General features: G+C 40.0%; 3 protein-coding genes across 4 annotated transcripts; 2 read left to right on the forward strand and 1 right to left on the reverse strand.

Annotated features, from left to right (window-relative positions):
* The first annotated feature begins 160 nt into the window (after positions 1-160).
* On the forward strand, positions 161-2948 carry trim35-14 (tripartite motif containing 35-14). 2 transcript variants are annotated; one of them, XM_015028789.1, is made up of 7 exons: positions 161-230; positions 406-856; positions 936-1031; positions 1402-1632; positions 1722-1744; positions 1835-1953; positions 2061-2948. In XM_015028789.1, the coding sequence occupies exons 2-7, from the start codon at positions 431-433 to the stop codon at positions 2600-2602; spliced, it is 1437 nt and encodes a 478-aa protein (XP_014884275.1). In that variant the 5' UTR covers positions 161-230; positions 406-430; the 3' UTR covers positions 2603-2948. The 2 variants fall into 2 exon arrangements, with proteins under 2 accessions (XP_014884275.1, XP_014884272.1); XM_015028786.1 differs by having other exon boundaries at positions 176-287.
* A 1219-nt stretch (positions 2949-4167) lies between these two features.
* LOC106945153 (TCDD-inducible poly [ADP-ribose] polymerase-like) lies at positions 4168-8083 on the forward strand. Its single transcript, XM_015028619.1, has 5 exons — positions 4168-4960; positions 5043-5211; positions 5935-6122; positions 6207-6476; positions 6567-8083. Exons 1-5 carry the CDS (start codon positions 4173-4175, stop codon positions 7003-7005), a joined length of 1854 nt encoding a protein of 617 aa, XP_014884105.1. The 5' UTR covers positions 4168-4172; the 3' UTR covers positions 7006-8083.
* A 369-nt stretch (positions 8084-8452) lies between these two features.
* Positions 8453-19837, reverse strand: tulp3 (TUB like protein 3). Its single transcript, XM_015028844.1, has 13 exons — positions 19519-19837; positions 17384-17425; positions 15928-15979; positions 13661-13823; positions 12426-12641; positions 11197-11330; positions 10912-11103; positions 10718-10830; positions 10005-10122; positions 9803-9901; positions 8927-9098; positions 8666-8829; positions 8453-8596 (listed from the first exon to the last, which is right to left on the reverse strand). The coding sequence occupies exons 1-12, from the start codon at positions 19572-19574 to the stop codon at positions 8696-8698; spliced, it is 1491 nt and encodes a 496-aa protein (XP_014884330.1). The 5' UTR covers positions 19575-19837; the 3' UTR covers positions 8453-8596; positions 8666-8695.
* Positions 19838-20533: the final 696 nt, after the last annotated feature.

The raw sequence follows: 20533 nt of genomic DNA on the forward strand, positions 1-20533 counted from the left end.
TTTTAAGTCAATCATCGGTCTATAAAATGACATGGCGGGCCACATGTGGCCCGCGGGCCTTGAGTTTGACACATGTGTTCTAGGTGCTTCATTTTTTCCTGTTGAGACTGATCAGAATGAGAGAAGGCAGTAAAGGGTTAAACTGCCTCTTCTCTCTTTCTGTCTCCACCTTCTCGGGTGACTCAGCACAACAGGAAACAGGAAGTGCTTACACTCAGACTCATACTTCTGTCAGTTTTTCTTCTTTTTGGTTTGCTTTTGCCTGTTTGTGAATCTTCATTCGCTCTGTAAGGTCTTCTGCCTCTGACGCAGCTTCACCTCTCCTCCCTGCAGACAGCTAACAGTCTGCAGCTGCTGCCTCTGGCTCTCCTGTGTCTGATCACTTTGCCCCACTTTCACTTTCAGGGTAAACAAGGAGTGAAGAGTCAGAATGGCAGGCAGGCTGTCTCTGCCCGAGGAGGACCTGACCTGTCCCATTTGCTGTGCCATCTTCAGGGACCCGGTGGTCCTCAAGTGCACCCACAGCTTCTGTGCTCCCTGCTTGCAACAGTACTGGACCGGAAGGGGGCGAAGACGGGACTGCCCGCTGTGCAGAACCCAGAACCTGGACGACCCCGTGCCCAGTCTGACCCTGAAGAACCTGTGTGAGTCGTGTGTGCAGGAGGAGAGCCTCCCTGTGGAGGAGACGGGAGGGGAGCTGTACTGCGATCCAGGAGAGATGTGCCCTGTCCACAACGAGAAGCTCAAGCTGTATTGCTTGTTGGACAAAGAGCCCATCTGTGTGGTCTGCCACACCTCAAGAAAACACAAGCAGCACGACTGCTGTCCTATCAGCGAAGCAGTTCTGGATGTGAAGGTAAATACTGCAAACATGTTCCCTTCTAATGTTATAAGGTCTTATGCATTAGAAGCTTCACTTTTAATTACTCATGCAGGAGAAAATGAAGTCGGCTATTAGCTCGCTGCAGGAGAAGAGGGACGCATTTGACAAAATGAAGAAAAACTGTGAGGATGCAGTCACACACATTCAGGTGCAGTACCTCGTCTTCCCAGCCGAAGATATTCTCTCAGCATGATGCTGCCACCACCATGTTTCACCCTACGGATGGTGTGTTTGTGACAATGCACATTCTTAGTTTTCCTCCATGTAAAGTTTTGCATATATCCTATCTGGCTTGTGGTAAATTACAAATTGGTATTTTTAAACAACTACTTCTTGCAACTCGTCTTTAGCAGTCAGATTTCTACTCAATAGGTGACTTTTGATTAAAAAAAATTAAAAAATGGTTGTACTGGTACAGATATTCAGATTTTTTTGAAAAACAAAAAAATCCAAAACTACATAGAAGCCCCAAACTACTCTGAAGCTTGTGGTTGTAGTGAAAGAATATTTTCTTTCAGGCTCAGGCTCAATTCGTGGAAAGACAGACTCACGAAGAGTTTGACAAACTCCACAGCTTCCTTCGTGTGGAGGAGGAATCCCGGATGGAGACGCTGCGCAGGGAGGAGGAGCAGAAGACGGGACAGATGAGGCAGATGATGGAGGAAATCGAGAGAAGCATATCGTCCATGTCTGAAACTATCAGAGTTTTGGAGGAGGAGATGGCTCTGGAGGACCTGTCTGTCCTTCATGTAAGCTAGTTTACGATAAGAACAGGTGTGCAGGCATGCATGCGTATTGCTTCCAAGTCCTAAATGACTATTTTTTTTTCTTTTTTCAGAAATGCAAAAGTACACTTGCAAGGTAAAAAGACACATTTTCTGGTTAAATGTTTTCCTTTCTGCTATTGCACTTCACTCGCATAAAAAAAACAACTAATTGTATCTTTTGCAGGGCAAATGTTCCAGTAGGAGAGCCAGTCATGGCTCCAGCTGCACTAATAGATGTGGCCAAATACGTCGGCTCTTTAACATTCCAGGTGTGGGAGAAGATGCATAAAATTGCCAAATACAGTGAGTCTCTGCAGACGTGCTAAACTTATAACTCTTGGAAAAGCAGCTACCTTTGGGTATATTCCTGATCTGGGACTGTTACCTGAACTCTGCCATGTTCTCTTCAGCTCCAGTCACTCTGGATCCCAACACGGCGGCCCCATGGCTTGTCCTGTCAGATGACCTCACCACGGTCCACGACAGCGATGAGAAGCAGAGGCTGCCCAACAATCCGGAGCGGTTCGACCCTGACACGGCCGTTCTGGGCCGGGACGGCCTGGCCTCGGGCAAGCACGCCTGGGAGGTGAACGTAGGAGACAACACGGCGTGGGTTGTCGGCGTGGCGAAGGAGTCCATCAAAAGGAAGGAGAAAGTGTCTTCAGTCCTGAACAACGGCTACCTGTGTGTGTACTTTTACCACAAGATGTACTTTGCCGGTACTTCTCCTTTGACTCGGCTGAGTCTGAAAAGAAATCCGCAGAGGATCAGAGTGCAGCTGGATTGTGAAAAGGGCAAAGTGTCGTTCTATGACCCGCATAACAACACGCATATCTACACCTTCAAACACACCATCACTGAGGCGGTGTTTCCCTACCTCTGGGTAGGCTGTCAGAAGTGCCCTTTGACAGTTGAACCAGTGGATGTTTTCCTGAAACTTGCTGATTTTTAAGCTTTTAACTTAGGCGACCGTTTCTATAACTCTAACTTTTGTTGATCTGAACTCTCTAACATTCAGTTTAATGTTTTCAGGGTACATTTACTCAAAAAGCTAATTTCGTAACAGAGTTTTGGTTTTGTTTTGTTTTTTAATGATGATTTGGATTTCTCTTTCTAACGATGGTGGTTGTGTATATTCATGTGCAAATAAATAACCTTCAGTGTGTATGGCTGAAATGTAATTATGCTAGTGTTAGTCAGATGGGCTGCATAATCATGTTTGGGTTTGTGTTAACGCCAATCAAACTTTATTTGCAAATGCTAACCATATATTTATCAATAAAATTCTTAAAATAATATTTTATTTGATGTTGCATTTACTTTTTAATGGAAAACAAATAAAATGCAAGTCATTTACCTATTCTGTGTCCAAATTTAATAATCAATCGATTTTTAAATATTTTTTATTTTATTTTTTTTTAATAATACAAATAATCACATTTAAAATAAAAATAAAGATGGGACTTTTAAAAAAATGAATCCCAGGCAGTGACCTAATTCTATGGCAGTCATGCAATCTGACAGGAGGAGGCGCTGTTTCTTATATACATAAATATAAAAATCTCCGCTGTACAACAAGCTGAGGTTTTAAGAGTCTATATTTAATTACTGTTTGCCGGCAATTTTTTGTTTTTATTGTGATTTCAACTCTAAAAACCAAACGCAAAATAAATTTAAGTGTCTTCCCAACAGTTTGATAACACAAAAAAGAAAAACAACGTGTACTTCGATGTTTTACTTTATATTTTGAAACAAAAACAAACCCACTACTTGTTATTTTGTTTTTTCATTAGACGTACTGAAAAATTAAATTACCAGAACGCGCAGATAATAATTTCTATTTTTCCTCCTTTAAAAAGAGGGCGGATTTCTTTAATTGGCTGTCAAATTAATACACATAGTGGAAAAAAAAACGAAAAAAAAGCCCTGCACATTTGAGGTAACAACTACACTATAATTTATTGATAAATATGTCTTTAAATATTTAAACATTGCATGTGCATTAATTTCATATTATTCTGCAGACTTGTTTATTTTACGTCTTTTTTGTAATAAAGTTTTTCCATACTCGCCTGAGTAGAATAAAGGTCGTCGTCATTAACCTTCTGGAAAGTTACCTTCACTTTTCACCAATAAAAACTTCGGTCTTAAAATCGAGTTTTCTCTTTGCAGAGCCAGTTGACTCCTCAATATTTCATCCACGGTAAGGCACTAACGGTAGGTTAATTAATTATTACCGCGTTTCTATTTTATTTAGCTAGCTCTAGCAACAGAGCTCGTGCTACATTGTAGCTATTAGCTTAATTAGAAATTAGTTCAGCTCATACATTTATTTTGCTGATGCTACCTTTGTATGTTTTCAAGAGCTAACTCGAAGTCATTCACTGCAAAACAAGATAAAATGTCTTTTATATTTATCCAAGAGCTCTTCCTAAATTATTCATCACATCTTTTAACTATTTTTACTGTTTATTCCAATGTGCCCAAAATTATTTTGTCCAATGTCAAATAGGAAGTCAAAGATGTCTGATGTTTCAAGTGGGAGAAGAAAAAAAAGAAAGTTGGCACCCAAAGCCCCAAAGGGCCCATCTGACAGTCCCAAAGCCATGATGCTCAATTCATCCCTTCTCCTCCTGGAAGTGCCTGCCGACACCAACACCAGCCTCCCGGTGTGGGATGCCGTGAGATCCCTGAAAGTCGGCGTCACCTGGACGGTCAAACCTTACGGCATCAGTATCAACTTAACACCTCTTCCTGTGAAGCAGGGGGACGTCACCGCTTCCTGTGAGAGAGAAAACACATCCAGTGTGGCGGAAACCTCCAGCCTTCAGCTGCAGATCCAGAACACCTCCTGTGTGTTGCTGACTTTCTCCCACAGCTGCCTGCCAACGCCGCCCCACACAAATCAACCAAACCAGAGTCTTGTCAACCCGATTTCTGTGTCACTGCCTCTCCTCATCACTCATTCTCCACCAGGATATCAGCCTGGCACCATTGCAACCATAAAGCCCCCACCTGCTATCCAACCACCTACAAGTGTTTCCGGCGACCTTGATGTTGAACCCAAGAAACCTGATCTCTTATCGTTTCACACAAAGGTCTCCCCTGATGTCTGCATCTGCGATAACTTCCTTCTGGGTGCATGTGATGCAGGGGTAAAGTGTAAGATGCACCACACACCTTACCCTTTCCACTGGCAGCTGTGGTCTATAAAGACCCACCAATGGATCGACCTCTCACCTCGCGCTCAGGTCTTACTGGAGAGGAGCTACTGTTGTGCTGAACAGAGCGACGTTACCCTCGTAGACAAGTGAGTTTTGGTTCAACTACCAATAATTTAGACATCAATTTATGGATTCTAATGACTGTAATTGTTTTGAATTTCCTTTTAGGGAAAAATACCACGTCCTGGACTTTGAAACAATGGAGCTGGACGATCTCTCAGAGTATGATGCAGTTAGGCGACTTACTAACTCAGAGAACGTAGAAACAAACCCTCACTTTCCAAGCAAGAGCAAAATCTACTGGTGTGAGGGCATGGACTACAAAGAGTACAGCGTGGTAACTTTTGCTTTTTTGGTTTTATTAATTCTCCTTTGGTTTAAGTTTGCAGTGTATCAAAACCACAGTTTTCAGTTAATGGCTGTCCAAAACAGCTGTGCATGAGGCAGGGAAACAGGGTTGAGCGGTCATTCATTTACCTCTGAAGTCGAAACTTGGAGCTGGGAATGACTTATTTTACAAGTTAAGAGTAACTTGTAAAATACACATGTATTTATCACAGTTTACTGTAGTTGAAGTTACGATTTGTGGATTGATCAATATGAGGAACTCACTTTGGAAGATGAAATCCCCATGAAAGGAGCTACAGCATATAAGGTTAGAAGATGGGTTTCTTGAAGATTGTGACATTAATTTCCATTCAGTATTTGTGTTTAAAGTCAGTTTTTCACAATTTTGAATGCAATTTTATTCACTTTCAGAGAGATATAAATTTGAAAGTCCTCAACAAGAAAATTAAAAGAAATATATTTTTAAAAAAAATACACCAGGGGCAGAGTATATCCAGAAACCCCTGAGGGATGTTATATTGTAATCCAACTGCTGCTGAAAAGCACTGATATGATTGGAACCCTCTTACCTTTAAAGCATAGCATCGGGTTTTTCTGCTGTAGATTTTCACCTGCTCCAGTTTTGACCTAGAGCTTTCAACTTACAGCTTAATTTCACCGCCGCTGTGTGAATGACTGAACTCGAAGTACGCTCATGTTCATGTCTTTCTAGGATTTGTCTGCCCTTCTCCTGAAAAAGATGAGTGAAAAGGAGCTAAAATGTTCCTTCAGCATCGGTAAGCAGAAGTACGAGGTGGACTTCACCAGTATGACCCAGACCAGAATCAGCACCGGCTTCCAGAGACAAATTTGTTGCAGACCTGCCTACCGCTCACCAGAGTCCATGTATCCTTACCTAAAGTTTGTATTCTGGATCTTTCCCTTTCCGTCTGTTGCATCTTTGTTAGACATATTTATATTTTCTAAAACTCTTCTTGCTTTTAGGACTGGAGTCCAGTCTGACTTAGATAATTGTGAGGCCAACGCTGCTGCGGCTAACTTCAGCGTAGATCCTCTGCAGGAGTTCAGCTCCTGGTACCCTCCAGTCTGGCTTCAGGGCTCAGAAGAGGATTACCTCCTGGTTGATGTTCCGGCTGGGACTCAGGCATCCCGGAGCATCAAAAAGTTCTTCCACGAAAACCTGCCAGAGACCAAGGTCGACATCATCAGCATCCAGCAGATCCAGAACCTGCTGCACTGGGACAAGTACCAAAGGTTGTGGCCTTATTATTTAGAGAATTGCAACACAAAAAGTCAAGTAATAATTAAATAAAAAAATAAAATAAACCTGCGTTGTCGTCACAGGCAGAAAACACACATGCAGAAACACCACACGGAAGCCGAGGGACCTCTGGAGAGACATCTCTTCCACGGGACCACAAAGGTCGCCTCAGAGAGCATCTGCCTCCACGGCTTTGACCCCCGGGTGGCCGGCCTCAACGGACACTCTCACGGGTTCGGCTCTTACTTTGCTACCAACGTGCTCATGTCCCACGAGTACACAGAAGCAAACGAGTACGATGAGGTTGGTTGCATGTTTCTGGCCAAAGTCCTGGTGGGAAGAGTTTGCTTGGGGAAACATAACTACCGGCGACCGCCCAACGGCAAGGTCAGTCTCTACGATGCCTGCGTCGACAACAAGCAAAACCCTCTGATGTTTATAGTGTTTGACAGCTGCCAGTGCTACCCATACTACCTGATCAAGTACAAAAAGTTATCTGAAGAGATTAATATTCTCGACTGATGAGAATTAAATCAGAAATAGTCTGTCAGAAAGTGTTCATGACAATATGCAGCATTTAGAAATGTTAGAAAATGTTCTGGTTAACATAAAGTGCACAGTTCTGCAATGAAGTTTTCACCAAAAAGGATTGACAGTTGATTTGTTTTTACAAGTTCTTTATTTTTTCTTCTTTAAAAGACCGTACATCAGTGGAAATAAGCACTTCTGAGTTCCCTTTTCAAATTTCCCAGAATCAAATTGAAACGTTTATGAAAATTGTTTTCAGTCAATAAAATTCTTTTTCACACATAATTAAATGTAAAAACAGGAATTGAGAAATTGTAACATTTGTATTGGTTCTAATAAAAGCATACATTTCAGACTGGGAAGTTTTTCACTAAACTCACTTTGCAGGAACAGAGAAACATGATGGTAATTTTTTATGGAAATCTAAATTCTTCAACAGTTTATTGCACAATCTGCCATGTAGAGTTCAGACAAAAGTGATTTTTGAAATATTTGTAAGAAACTGTGTAGCACATGAGGAGTGTAACAGGTGGAGAGCTCCAGAGGGCCATTTGAGGCCTTATTTCAGGAGAGGATAATACAATATAAACCTAACATTTTTTAAAAAACAAAGAGTTAAAGTTTGAACTTCTTATGAAGTCTTCTCTGATCCACAGTTAAAATTGTAAATATATACTCAAATATAACTGCACACCCCAATGATATTAGCTAAATTAGTCTTGGCTAATTAGCCGTTTAAAGTAGGTAAACTTAAAATTCTGCTGAGCAGAGCGGTCACATATGAAGTACAGATGTATGTATATATTTGAGCCTACATGTGTAGCGTTTCGATAACGTTTGTGGATTTGTGTGAAATTCTTACTTCTGCACGTCTTATAGAAGAAAAAGAAAGAAAAATGAGGCACCTACACATGGCTGACTACCATGTAGAGAGAAATTATATATGGGCAGTACAAATTTTCATTTAACTTATGTTTGGCTTTTGTAATTAATACAAAAAACAAACAAACAAAAATCACAGTTTGTGCATCTGTTCACCAAAATAACAGCTCACCAGTGTTATAACAGGAATTTAAAAAAAAGATTGTCTTTATATTCTGGTAAAAGGAGTAAATCAATCCAAAAAAAATAAAATAAAATTAATGTGTATTGTATTTTTTAAAATGTGCAATGGTGCATTTATGTGTTTGTGACGCCAAAACTAACATTTCAGTCACACAAATAAAACATCCATGCATAAAAATGCACTTTAGACACAAGGGGCAATTAAAATAGGTGGCAATAATAATAATATTAATTATAACTGAATTTGTAAACAAAATAAAGGCAAACAAAAAATAACTGACCACTTTTCTATTTAGGAGGCTAAACTTTGTGCCTGCAGATGGCGCCAGAGGGAAAAAGGATTAAATAGAGTAGAAACAACAGAATACAAGATCAGTTCAGTTCATATATCTTTACATGAGGTTATAAGCATGACATCAGCTCTTCTTGTACATGGTGTCTCATAAGATGGAATGAGTTTTCTCTTTTAGCCTGTACATGTTTTACATATTAACAGCAGCTGAACACAGATGGTTCAAATCATATGAAACTACCCGTGTAAAGCTGTTTTACAGCATGAAAATCAAAAAGAAAGACGAGTGAAACACGCCAGCTGGCTTGCTTGCAGGACACCCTCCCGTTACTCACAGGCCAGCTTGTTGTCAAAGCTCGACAGGCCAATGGCAAAAGCTTGAAGAGCACACATAGGGTAGCTGTAGTCGAGGGTGAAGATGTCTTCGGCAACTCTTCCAAACTGCATGATGATGTAGTCAGCTGTGGTTGGAGGAAACGCCGTGTTCAGTCGACAGTCAAAAAACAAAACAAAAAAAAACAGTCAACAGCGATGCCACACATTGAAGTAAACACTCACGGTCGTTGTCGTGTACTATCTGGAAGTTTTTCACTGAAGCTTGTGTTACGCGGCCGTGGAAGTTCAGAACATAAGACTGGGTGTCTTCGTTCCAAACGGGGGCCTTGTTGTGCAACTCAATCAGGTTTTCCATCACGTTGCTCTGCCACCTGCTCACCAGGGTCTCTTGTTCCTGCCACATAAACCAAAACATGCTAATGCTACCTCCAGAAAATATACACACCCCTCACTATCAACAATTTGTCTTCAGAAGACATCTAATCAGCAAATTGTTCCAGAATTGCACCAGTCATGGTTGCAGCATGGTGGCAACGTAACAGAACTCCTTTAGGTAGTTCATCATTCTGATCTGTTCTTTTTGGCTGAGGCGTTGCTTTAATGGACAGTTATTTCCTCAGTTTTGGAAGAATTGTTGCTCTCACTTTTTTTTTTTTTTTTTTACTTTCAGACAGTTGTCATAATGCATATCCATGGTAACAAGTGTTTTTAAAAGTGGGAGCAGCTGATTCACATGTTAAAACCTTAACTACAACTCAGATCCCAGAGAAGTTGACAATGAGAACCAACTGATGACATTATCTTGGACATGTTACTATCATCTCTGTTGAAGTGCATTGTTAGAATGACACCACTGCCACAAAAGACTAAAGAACATAACATAAAGAAAGTTGTGTTGAGAAGTTTCAAGCAGATTTAGTTTATTAACCAGCATTCTTAATCCAGTATGTATGACATAACTGCAAATTTACTAAGATATGGTCGTCCACCTAACGTAACAGGTCAGGCGAGGAGAGTTAAAGATAATTAACGACACAGCCAACACTGCAGAGTTCAGAGGAAATACTTTTGCATAAACCTTTTTTCTGTGGGACTCACATTTTGAGGCCTTACAGGGATCCGCTCATAGTTCAAGTTCATCCCTGGGAGGAGAACGGTCATTTTACGTGGACCTTTGAATCCCAGCAGGTTGGTATCCTGACAAAAAAAAAAAAAAAAAAAAAGGATTGCACAAAGAATGTGATAATGTCACCATAAAGGACACGCTCAACAGCATCTTGGTTTTTTGCCACTGGCTCACATAGCAGATTGCAGCCAGCTCCTGTCGTGTGTTGCTTTCTTCCAGCAGCATCCCGAGGTTTTTGCCGGGATTGATGCCGTTGTCATACACTGTGAATTTAGTACCCGTGTAGTTGGACCTGGTTAAAGAGAAAACACACGCATATATATATATATATATATATATATATATATATATTTTAAAACTATTTCTGTTAAACCAACATGCCCACAAATGTGTTTGTTTAGGTCAGCAGTGGTTCTAGCCTTGAAACTTTCCTGTGGCGGCCATTTTGCCCAGTCACTCTTTTATTGTTAGATCATGAACTCTGACCTTAACTGAGGCAAGTGAGCTCTTTAGAGCTTTGGATGTTATTCTGGGATGTTTTGGGACTTCCTGGTTAAATTGTTTATGTGCTTTTGGAGCATTTATTTGATTATGTTTCTGAGCAAAGCTAAAGGGCTAATTCACCATTTTTAAGAAATCAGGACTTCAGTTGTGCATTCAGAGAGAACAAACCTGAGCGGGATGATTCCCAAATTTTTTAGAGATTTGTTTGAAATTCATTAACTCTTAATTCCAAATTGATAAGCAGCATCTTAGAATTAAATGGACAAAAAAAAAAACACATACCTTACTTTTATTATTCTACATCTATTTGATTATCTAAGAAACTATAATGTTTAAAACTATATAGTCTCTTTGTGAAAACTACGAAAAAGCATTCGGCTCGCCTCAGTTTGCCGATGAAGCTCTCTCCGTCTCGTGTCAGATCCGTGGCATCCACTGAAATCAAGTAGTTGGATGTTTTGCTCTTCTTTCTCTTTCTTCCAGCCAACAAAAACGCCTGCAGAGAAAAAGATATTGTAAAATTAAAACTAGGGACCTGACTTTGTGAGTAACATAAGTTCATTTGTCTGGCTTTCACCTTTCTTTCTTCGTCTCGCTCCATGTGCATGAAGTAGGTGGGGTAGAGGCCGCGGTCCATGCCCTTCTTGTCCCGAGTAATCCTGCATTTAAAGATGACGCCGCGAGGAGCCGGCAGCAGCACAAACTCCTCCAGGTTGGCTGCGTCTGCAAGGACGCTTTCTGCAGAAAGTGATCCGGGGATTACTGCCTCCTGGGATAAAAGGGGAAGAATGCAGCACTTAATTTTCCTGGAATTACCTGAATGAGTCGGTAAGCGAGTGGTAGAAGTTGGTGAAAAACTCACGGGAGCGTTTTTGCCGCTGGAAGCCGAGGCGGGTCTGGGTGCGTCGGCATTGGAGAACAGAGAACCCGTCCGTTCCTCGTTTGCCTCGTCTCCGTGCTCGCTGGCTTCATCAAAGTTCATGCTTTCACACAGACCTGTCGAACGGCACGAGGGGAAAAAGCATGAGCACAGATCGGCAAAACGGTAATTCCTATTGGGAAGCTTTTTCACGCAAGGCAAGAAGGCAGAAAACGTGGCGGAAATCCTCCAGCACAAGATTTCTTTTTAAATAAATCTCTGGAGAGGATTAAAGAAGACGCCTCGTTCTGCTCTTCGATACATGAAAAGTATTTCTATGTATTATGCAACACTTGGGAAATGTCTGACTCCTGTTTCTCTGGAATGATCTACGGGGCATTTCTTCTTCCACAGGGAGACGGCTGGCTGCTCTTCTATGCAAAAAAAAAATCTTAACAATTCAAATAATTACTGGATCATTTCAAATCAGAAACAGGATGAGAATGACTCAGCTCTTCCTACTCTGCAAATGCCAGAGTTTTTTTGTTATGAGGCTTAACACTAGGAGCCAGGCAGTCATGCAGATGTAAAATGATTCCAGCAGACGGAAGGCCTGAGGCATCTGTCTGCTCATTGGTAATTGGATTTATCAGCCAAGACGTAGCTCTTGGCTGCCGCTAGACCCAACTTTAATTCACTGATGGAAAGAAGTGGTGGTCCACTGGTGCTAAAGCATCTCAGGAAAGGACAGAAATTATAATACAGTGAATATTCTAACTTGGCATAGCATTTAAAAGTGATAAATAAGTTAGCTCAATTCAGTTCAAAAATATCTTAGTTATCCCAAAGGGAAATTAAATGTCACAAATTATATCGTTAAAGAAACTACAAAGAATCTTTGTGGATTTGGGCTGGAAGGGTCTGCAGTAGCAGTCTGTCTTCCAACAAGTCTTAAGAATCCTCTGACTGAAGACTGCTGCTGTATGACAGTCTCATGGCAGAGAAGCGCTGGAGTCTGGGACACGATCCGATTAATGGAAGACCTGGTTCAAGGATCACGTCTAAACACTGGCTATGAGTTCAGACTAAAGCAGCACACACAAAGAGCTAACAATGCAAAAAAAATATAATAGTTGAAATCTTTTTTTTTTTTTTAAAGAAAGCAACCAAACAAAATCCGTTGTTTTCCTGAGAAAACAGAATGAATGGAGACCTTTTGGCACCAAGCTGACCTTGTTTCTGTAGCAGCTGGTGGATGTCTGTCTTGGGCTCCAGCAGAGTGGCGGTGTCGCCGTCTTGTTCCGTTTCTTCGGCTGCAGGACTCTGCGGCTGAGGCGGAGACTGATGGCGGGGCTGCGGCGACGAGGGCTTGCTCACTGACCGAACTTGGATTTTGGTTCCCAGATCGCCGGCTTCTGATCCCAGGAAAGCTGCCGGTCCATCAATACCTACAACAGTTGGAAAGTTATTACTATTATTCTGTTATCTTTACACAGAGAGTCACTCTATCCACTGTTTTGTATTTAATCATTAGAAGCCATCTTAAAACCTTTGGTAGTTTAGTATTTTTGATAAATGATGTCAATCAAAACAAGAGTATACAATGTAAAGTTGCATACAATGCCCCATTTTTATTAACTGTGGTTCAGTTATTGGTTTTTATGAAATATGTCTGATTAAGACTCTGAATGAAACCAAAATAACAATGAGCAGCAACTTAAACATGTCAGAACACGTATTTTAATCCTCTTAAAACCTTTTTACTTTAATAACTAAGGTGACAGATTGATTCACCATTAAAACATTAAACAGGACAGGTTTTTATTCCATCAATCTGCCAAATGATGGAGGACGAGGAACTAATGATGTTCTCCTCAGTTAGAAGTTAATGCACAAATAGAATCCAGTTATCTTCTAATCTATGATTAAAAGATTACTTTTCACTGGACTTGTTGATTTGATCAATTGGAATATATGTGTGATTATACAAATAAACTGTATTGATATAACCAATAATCTGCAGGTCAAATACTAAAAAAGGGTAATTTTTTTTTAATTCATCAAAAATGAAACTGGATGATCGTACTGGCATCAACAATCAGTACGAACATCACTTTATTTTGTATTTATTGATAAATGACAGGGTTATCTTGCAATCCTTTCATTTTATATTGGATTTAAGGAACCTGCAGGACTTATTTTCTTTTAACATTTGGAAGATGCATGTGTTGAATTACAATAAAACTAGCAAAATTGAGTTTGGAATGTCTTAGGAAAAAATAATCTGAATCATCAAGTCTGTGCATGTAAATATAAGAGGGAGGCTAGCATTGCTTGATGTACTTAATGATTAAATGCATAGCTTGAAAGACGTTTTTATGTAATTTATGCTGCTTTTAATTAAAAAAAAAAAACACTCTTTTGCGACAGCGACCACGTAAGAGATTCCTGCGTTTGATTCTCTCACCATCAAGGATGACGTCGCTGCTGATGCTGAGTTGAGACTCCACCAGCGGGTCCTGCTCGTCGCAGTGCCGCGTCCTGTTGCGGCGGGGCCGGGCCTCGGTGTTGGGCTGGACCATCATGGGCTCCTGACGTTTCCGCCGCTGCTTCTGCTCCAGCAGCGCCCGCTGTGAACGCAAGGCATCATGGGAGCTCAGGCTTTCAGACAACGTTCAGGCTGACCTTCCCCAAACAGCTGATCACGTGCTCATGAAAAAAATAACTAATTATTCAATGTTTGATGTGAAGAGGTTGAATGCAGCTGAGGTGGAAAACATTACAGAGTGGAGGGTAATTACATCTACATGCATGATGAGATGCAACCTGTGTCTCCCAGTAAATGCTGCAAATAGCCTGCCTAATAAAAAAAATAAAAAATAAAAACTGGTCTGCACTGCACCTGCTACTTGACTGTGATGGAAAATAGAGATATCTAATCCAGTGTGCTCCTGAAAACTCCTTGTGGTTATGATGTACAGGCAGAGCCTCTGCTCTCCTAACCCAACTGTGATCAGAGCAGCCAATGGGATTACGCAAGCGGATTAATTAGTGTGCCAAAACGCACAACAACACGTCTCGATGAGTGACGCTGCTCAGTGAGCTGGACGACACCAGGAAGCCTGGCGTCAGATTTGGCAAACCAAAAACGGGGCTTTCATAATTCATCAGTCAAAAACTAGATGACATCTGTTAGTGAACTAGAAAAGCATCAGTTACACATCTCAAGTGAAAAGGTGCACACACTGGCAACCCAGACCATCAATATGAGGGAATTTAATAATAAAATTTCATTTGGAATAAATCTACAGAAGCATTTTATTATTTTGTGCAGATTTATAAAAATTAGTTACATTTTTTTAAATGTGTGGAAGATCTTACCTCCTCATAAGATCCTCTTAGGTGCAGAAAATGTCAAGGATTCTACATTTATTTAAGAAATCAATATGAAAATAAATCTCAAAAGACAATTATTATAAATCAATCTGTAATTGTGCTTGTTATTCAACAACAGTAAGGTGTTTTAAAGAAGCAATCAAGACTGTAGTTTATTTTGTCATTCTGGAGCTATTTTAATCCGTTGTGAGGTTCAGTTATTTTGTTATGACTGAGAACTGGGCATTTACAGATCAGGAAGTGACTTAAGGCGTTCACGGTCCTCCCTGTGCGAATCAAAACATCAGGGAAATGAAAACTCTGGACGGAGTTCACAGCAGATACTGAATATGATTATAGTTTATTTATTTTTTTAAGTCCAATTCAAGGAACACACTTTTCTGGATAAAAAAGGAAACTGTTCAAAACCTCACAATGAAACACTAAAGTAATGTTGGTAAAGCGCAGCTTTCTCCTGTTTGACCAAGATAAGCAAAAACAAAGATTAAATGTACAAACCTGTTCCATTGTGCAGAAATTATTGATCCTATAGAGCAAAAAATGACACAGAGTCCAATTTTTTCCAGACAATAAAGGAAGGAGACCAAATGAATGCTGGCTTTTCTTTGCCTCCTTTTCTGAAGCTCACAATCGAAAAGTTGATGGCCTCGTCTGCATAATGTGCTCCTCTGACAGAAAAGGCCTATCTCACTATGACAAGCAGCAGAGTGTGTCTGTGCAGTCACCGTTGCTAACTGAATGAGCGGTCATTAGCGTCAGAAGGAGGGGGCAGATAAAGGGGGCTCCCAGTGAAAAATGCTTTCTTGGTTTTGTCTATATGAAAATGCATTCAGGATTTTTTCATATAACATGTACCTAACATATGCTTTTTTCTTCTTTTTTTTTTACATTTACATTTATCATAATTTTCATGTATTCACATTTAAGCAAAGCAGTTCATGTGTTTCCTGATAAGAACAGAAGTCTCCATATGCCTCTCCTCTTTGGGACTTTGGGTTAAGTGTGAACCAGAAACCTGTGGTGGATTTAGTCTCCACCATAGGTCCACCTAACCGTCAGTATTTCTGCTGACGTTCAGGTAATGCATAAAACTGTAAATCAGTTATCCTGGCGAGACAGTCGTTTGAGAAATGATAGCTCTGAACAAACCTGGTCACATCAGAGCAGAAATCACAACGGCAACCTGAACGCTGCCAGAATCTCTTTTTCTACTCAACTAGAATTGCAGCCACAATCAACCCGACATACAATATGAGCTACGCTGCAAGAAAACAACAAAACAGAAATCATGTGACTGGTCAAACGTTGCTATTTCATGAAGAAAACTCCAGTTCCCACCTGTCTTTCCAGCTTCTGTTGCATTAAACTGCTGCCGTCGTCTTCAATGCCACTGCAGGAGAAAAGCAAACATGAAGGATTTACACGTTTTTCTACAGAAAAGTATGAATGTAATGTCCCACTTCAGCAGCTTTTTTTTTTTCTTTTTTTTTTGCAAAGTCAGTAAGACCTACTTTTATTAATTAAGCATTACTCAAAATTACTGAGCAGAGAGACGTTTATCATCATGTTCTGGAAAATGTAATCCTGAAAAGAGGAAGGGAGGACGACCTGCAGTGTAGGAGCTGATGTGCACTTACATTCAGCACCTTTCTAAAGGGACATGTTGCTAAGCTACAGTAGCGAGAGAGCAGAACAATAGTAGAAGTCACTACTGTCAACCCCGACTCCACGACCTAAACAGAGCCAAATCAAAACTCAATTAGGAGTGATTCACCAATCAGGCTCATTTCTCTTTCATCTGAAATATCGCACGTTCTAGTGGAGTGAAATGACTTTGTTCGTAGAGAGGGATCAAAGCTGGATGTCCACATACAGCATGATGTAAACTCATCAATTTCCAACTATTTCTGTCATTGTCATTTATTTTCTCCAGCTGCAGATTTCAGCTGATGACTCACATCACAGAAGGACTCTGGACGGCCATTTCTGAACGCACAAAAACGACACGAGTGCTTTGATAAGTCTGTCTCCCTCAGCATAATGTGGAGCCTAATAGTCAGCACAGGCATGACTCATACAGTCATTATGCTACCCTTTGCCAAAATTGATCATCTTGCACAAGTGAGTGCCATGCATTGACTAATAAATCCCTTAGTGTTGTTACTGGTAAGCAGATGGGTCACCTGGGAGGTCCATCTGGCATCTGAGACGGAGGGAAGGGAGTGGAGACTGATAGTAGTTCTTAATTACACATATGAGAATACTATTTAAAGGGAAGGAGTCGGGATTAAGACCTGCAAGTAGACAAAGTAGTGAGATGTTGGCCAACTCATTAGCAAGTCATTACGACTGTCTGCGAAACTTGTTTCCTGTTGTAAAAACGAGTATTAACAAATTTCTGGGTCCCAAATGTGTAATTAGATATCTCTGAAGAGCATCTTAAGTGGTTTCTAATGTTATATGCTCCGATACTTTTTCAGCTTTTGACAAACAAAACAGTAGAAGTGTCACATAATAATAATTACTAAAGGTTTGGATAAAAAAAACAATAAAAAAAAACACAGTTTTCACAACAAATTTAATTGCTCAATACATTTATGCCAACTCATTTTATCTCTTCTAACACTTATGGCAAAACATCATTTGGAGCCATTTCTCAAGTTATTTTGATTTCTAGAAAGAACCAAAAAAGGTTTAGCCATTATCTGCTCTGGATGTCCATAATCCTAACTTCTTGTTTCATACTGAAAGCTGTTGAAGATGAAGGATTGTGTTATTGTGGACTGTGGTTTACCTTGATGTCGAGTTGGAAGAGAAGTTGTTAGAGCTGGAAGGTCTTCAGCGAAAAAGGGAAGAGAAGATTATGTGGAGAGAAAAATACACCAGTCAGTTCAACAACATAGTGAAAAAACAATTCTAGAGAAGTGAATAAAAGGGCAAATTCACCAAGTAATTGGCATTAAATGAGTCTAACTCCTAAAAGACACCACCTGGCAAACATTTAAATGTGTTATGCATATAATCAGAGGAAAATACTCTATGTATATTTATATCTGTCAGCCAGAGCAAAGAACATTGCATTGTGAAAGACTAGAACTGTTTGTGGTAATCTGTGAAATCGATACGTCTGCTAAATCTGGTCGCTTTGACGAAGGAGCAAAGGGGAAAAGGAGATAATGACTAAATACACAAAACAGTAAATATCCTATGTTTTATCTTGAATTCAATCATTTAAAGCCATTCCACTGTTTCACAGTTAAAACAAATATTAGTTTATTTCCAAAAGGGATTCCAAGAAGGCCAACATTCCTCATTACAAGTTAAACTGGTTGACATCGAGTAAAAAATCTCTTATCCATACAAAGTCAGACGGAGCCTCATCAGCGCTGGAAGTGATCAATGTTTCATTAGTCTCTCACAGCTTGGGTGACAGGAGGAGGACAAGCAACTCTTGTACCTTCATCATGTGTCAGACCACAGTAACCATGGAGATCGTAGCTCCATCAGCAGAACACCTCCAGCAGCATTGATTAAAACCTCCAGTCACATCTTGTACTTTACAGTAATTGGAGGCCTTTAGCACTTTGCTGTAAAGATTTACAGACTTGAGTTGTGAGGATGTGTCCAGAAATGAGACGCTTAACCGGGCAACCTGGAGCAAGACGACTTTTAATTAAATATTAAATGTAAACAAATGGCATTGAGAGTGAAGTCTGTCTAACAAACTGGTGAATCAACATGTCATCTAAATAGGGCTGTATAATTCACTGCACTGTCTAATAGACAAATAAATGCAGAATTTATTTTCTTCAGACATTTCTAGCAGTTCTTGCACCCATTTCCACATGCTGTCACCACAGACGTGACTGCTGACTAGAAAAATGTGATATAAAATCTTTATATGGCTCCCACAATGTCTCTGGAAAACACAGTAAAAGTGACTCAAATTTTTCTGCAAACAAGGCCCAAGACTCAGCAACTAGTTTTATATGAAAAAAATGTTAATCAGGAGTAGCTATGGTCTTTCAAAATACCAAATTAGCAAGAAAAAAAGTGCAGCAATTAATTATCAGTCACAGATATGAGAGGTTACAAGCAACAGATGAGCTACTGTTTGTAATTTGAAAAGATCTAACTTTCAGATTACCCATACTGTCTAAACAGAACAAAAAAGTGACTATAAGGTTTATTTCAGAGTATTTAATGCTTTCAGTTCCAGAAAATGAGATTTAACAAAAGCACAACATTTCTGAAGAAAGTCAACAAGAGAGAGATCTAAACATGGTTTATCTGCCCCACGGTGGTAAATTAAAAAAAATTATGAACACATGAAAAGCAAAGAAGTTTAATACAAGCAGTCTAAATTGCTGTGAACAAAGATGTGTTAACTTCATAATAAATTAGTTCAATAAACAGATTTTTAGATGGCATTATAACTGGAACACGAGCTAATCTTTGCTGCATTGCTAACATCCACCATTTTTTTTGAAGACACATTCAAAGGTCACTGAGGATGTTGTTAGTTACATGCCTGTTCAAATCAGCCAGCCAACAGCACACACACACGCTCACACACAACTGGACAGACACAAATCACCAACTCTAGTTACAGCAAGCACAGTCTCAAGCTGATGCTTTGAATAAGTAAAGACATGGTGGCAGAAACATGAGCAAGAAGTACAAGAGCGTACAGCAAGGCGCTCTGACCACCTGCCAGCTGACTGGTCAGGAAGATAAGGCAATGCATTGACAAAACAATGCTTTAGCTCTGCTAAAGGCTACTTTGTATTCTAATCGTCTGTTGCAAAAAACTGAAAACACATTAGTTGGACAGGAGAGTCACTTCTCCAACATCTCTATAGAAACAGAAATTTCCAATGGAAAACAAAGCTAAGAGTCGTTCTTTTGTCTGTCGGTATGAGCAGCTACCTGTACGACCAGCGGCTGTAGACCGGATGAGATCCTTCAGTCTTCATAGACTCCATGGTTGCAAATGTCTTAATGCTAATCCAGGTATTTTCCTCCAGTGGTGAAAAAACTTTCCCTCAAACTTGTGGTTGAACCGTCTGCTCTGCCAGACCCACATACACATACACACACACACACACACACACACACTCGACCTCCACGCTCCGAGATCTCTGGCAGATATTACAAAGAAACGGCAGTTCTGCTATCTTCCACCCATGGGAGTGACAGTTACCCAGCGCTAAGGTAGACTGAGGTTGTGAGGCTTGTGCCGTTACCATGGCTTCACACTTCAGACAATGCACAAGAAGCCAAGACAGAATTTGTACGGAAGTGACAGCGCTAAATGTCAGTGTACTGAAAAAAATAAAAGACAGAAAGCAGCAAAGTTCTATCAAGCATAGATGCCTCTAAAAAGACAAAAACATAAAGAAGCTCATAATTGTGAAGAGAAAAGAAAAGTATATATATTACAAGTTTCTGACATATTCTGGCACATCAATCAAACCACAACTTCTTATTCTGTCTGGCATCTTTTAAAAATGCTATATTTGAAAGACGGACTGGAACAATTAATCGCGTGAATCATGATTAATTGATTACTGAAATAATTGGCAACTAATTTAGTAATCAAGTAATCATTAACTGAATTATAAAAACTCTGAAAACATGCAATTCGCTGAAAGATCGACACATGACCAACCCGTACTAAAGGAATGCTAAGTTATTGCATTTTAGGAAGCGAAACGTTTACTTTCTTATTTAAATAAGGAATTGAAATTTGCATTTTTAATCCTGCATAAAATAAGCTTTGGTGGTTTAATGAAAGATCCGCAGAAACTGACAATTTTTTATCCAGTCAATCGTCAGAATGAATCGATTAACTGCAGCACTATTGGAAAGTTGTGGCACTTTAAAACTATAAATATCTCCAAAAAATGTTTCCCCTTTCAACATTTTCACAGCTCAACTGCCT

Source organism: Poecilia latipinna, unplaced genomic scaffold, assembly GCF_001443285.1.
Source record: "Poecilia latipinna isolate Pla-1442-1.1 unplaced genomic scaffold, P_latipinna-1.0 Scaffold9, whole genome shotgun sequence".
Lineage (NCBI taxonomy): Eukaryota > Metazoa > Chordata > Actinopteri > Cyprinodontiformes > Poeciliidae > Poecilia > Poecilia latipinna.

Coding starts and splice junctions, on each gene's coding strand:
- trim35-14 (XM_015028789.1), top strand. CDS start 431: ATGGCAGGCAGGCTGTCTCTGCCCGAGGAGGACCTGACCTGTCCCATT. Junction 857..935: donor AAGCAGTTCTGGATGTGAAG/GTAAATACTGCA, acceptor TTACTCATGCAG/GAGAAAATGAAGTCGGCTAT. Junction 1,633..1,721: donor AGGACCTGTCTGTCCTTCAT/GTAAGCTAGTTT, acceptor TTCTTTTTTCAG/AAATGCAAAAGTACACTTGC.
- LOC106945153 (XM_015028619.1), top strand. CDS start 4,173: ATGTCTGATGTTTCAAGTGGGAGAAGAAAAAAAAGAAAGTTGGCACCC. Junction 4,961..5,042: donor GACGTTACCCTCGTAGACAA/GTGAGTTTTGGT, acceptor ATTTCCTTTTAG/GGAAAAATACCACGTCCTGG. Junction 5,212..5,934: donor ACTACAAAGAGTACAGCGTG/GTAACTTTTGCT, acceptor ATGTCTTTCTAG/GATTTGTCTGCCCTTCTCCT.
- tulp3 (XM_015028844.1), bottom strand. CDS start 19,574: ATGGAGTCTATGAAGACTGAAGGATCTCATCCGGTCTACAGCCGCTGG. Junction 15,980..17,383: donor TCTTCCAACTCGACATCAAG/GTAAACCACAGT, acceptor TTTCTCCTGCAG/TGGCATTGAAGACGACGGCA. Junction 8,830..8,926: donor GATAGTACACGACAACGACC/GTGAGTGTTTAC, acceptor CTCCAACCACAG/CTGACTACATCATCATGCAG.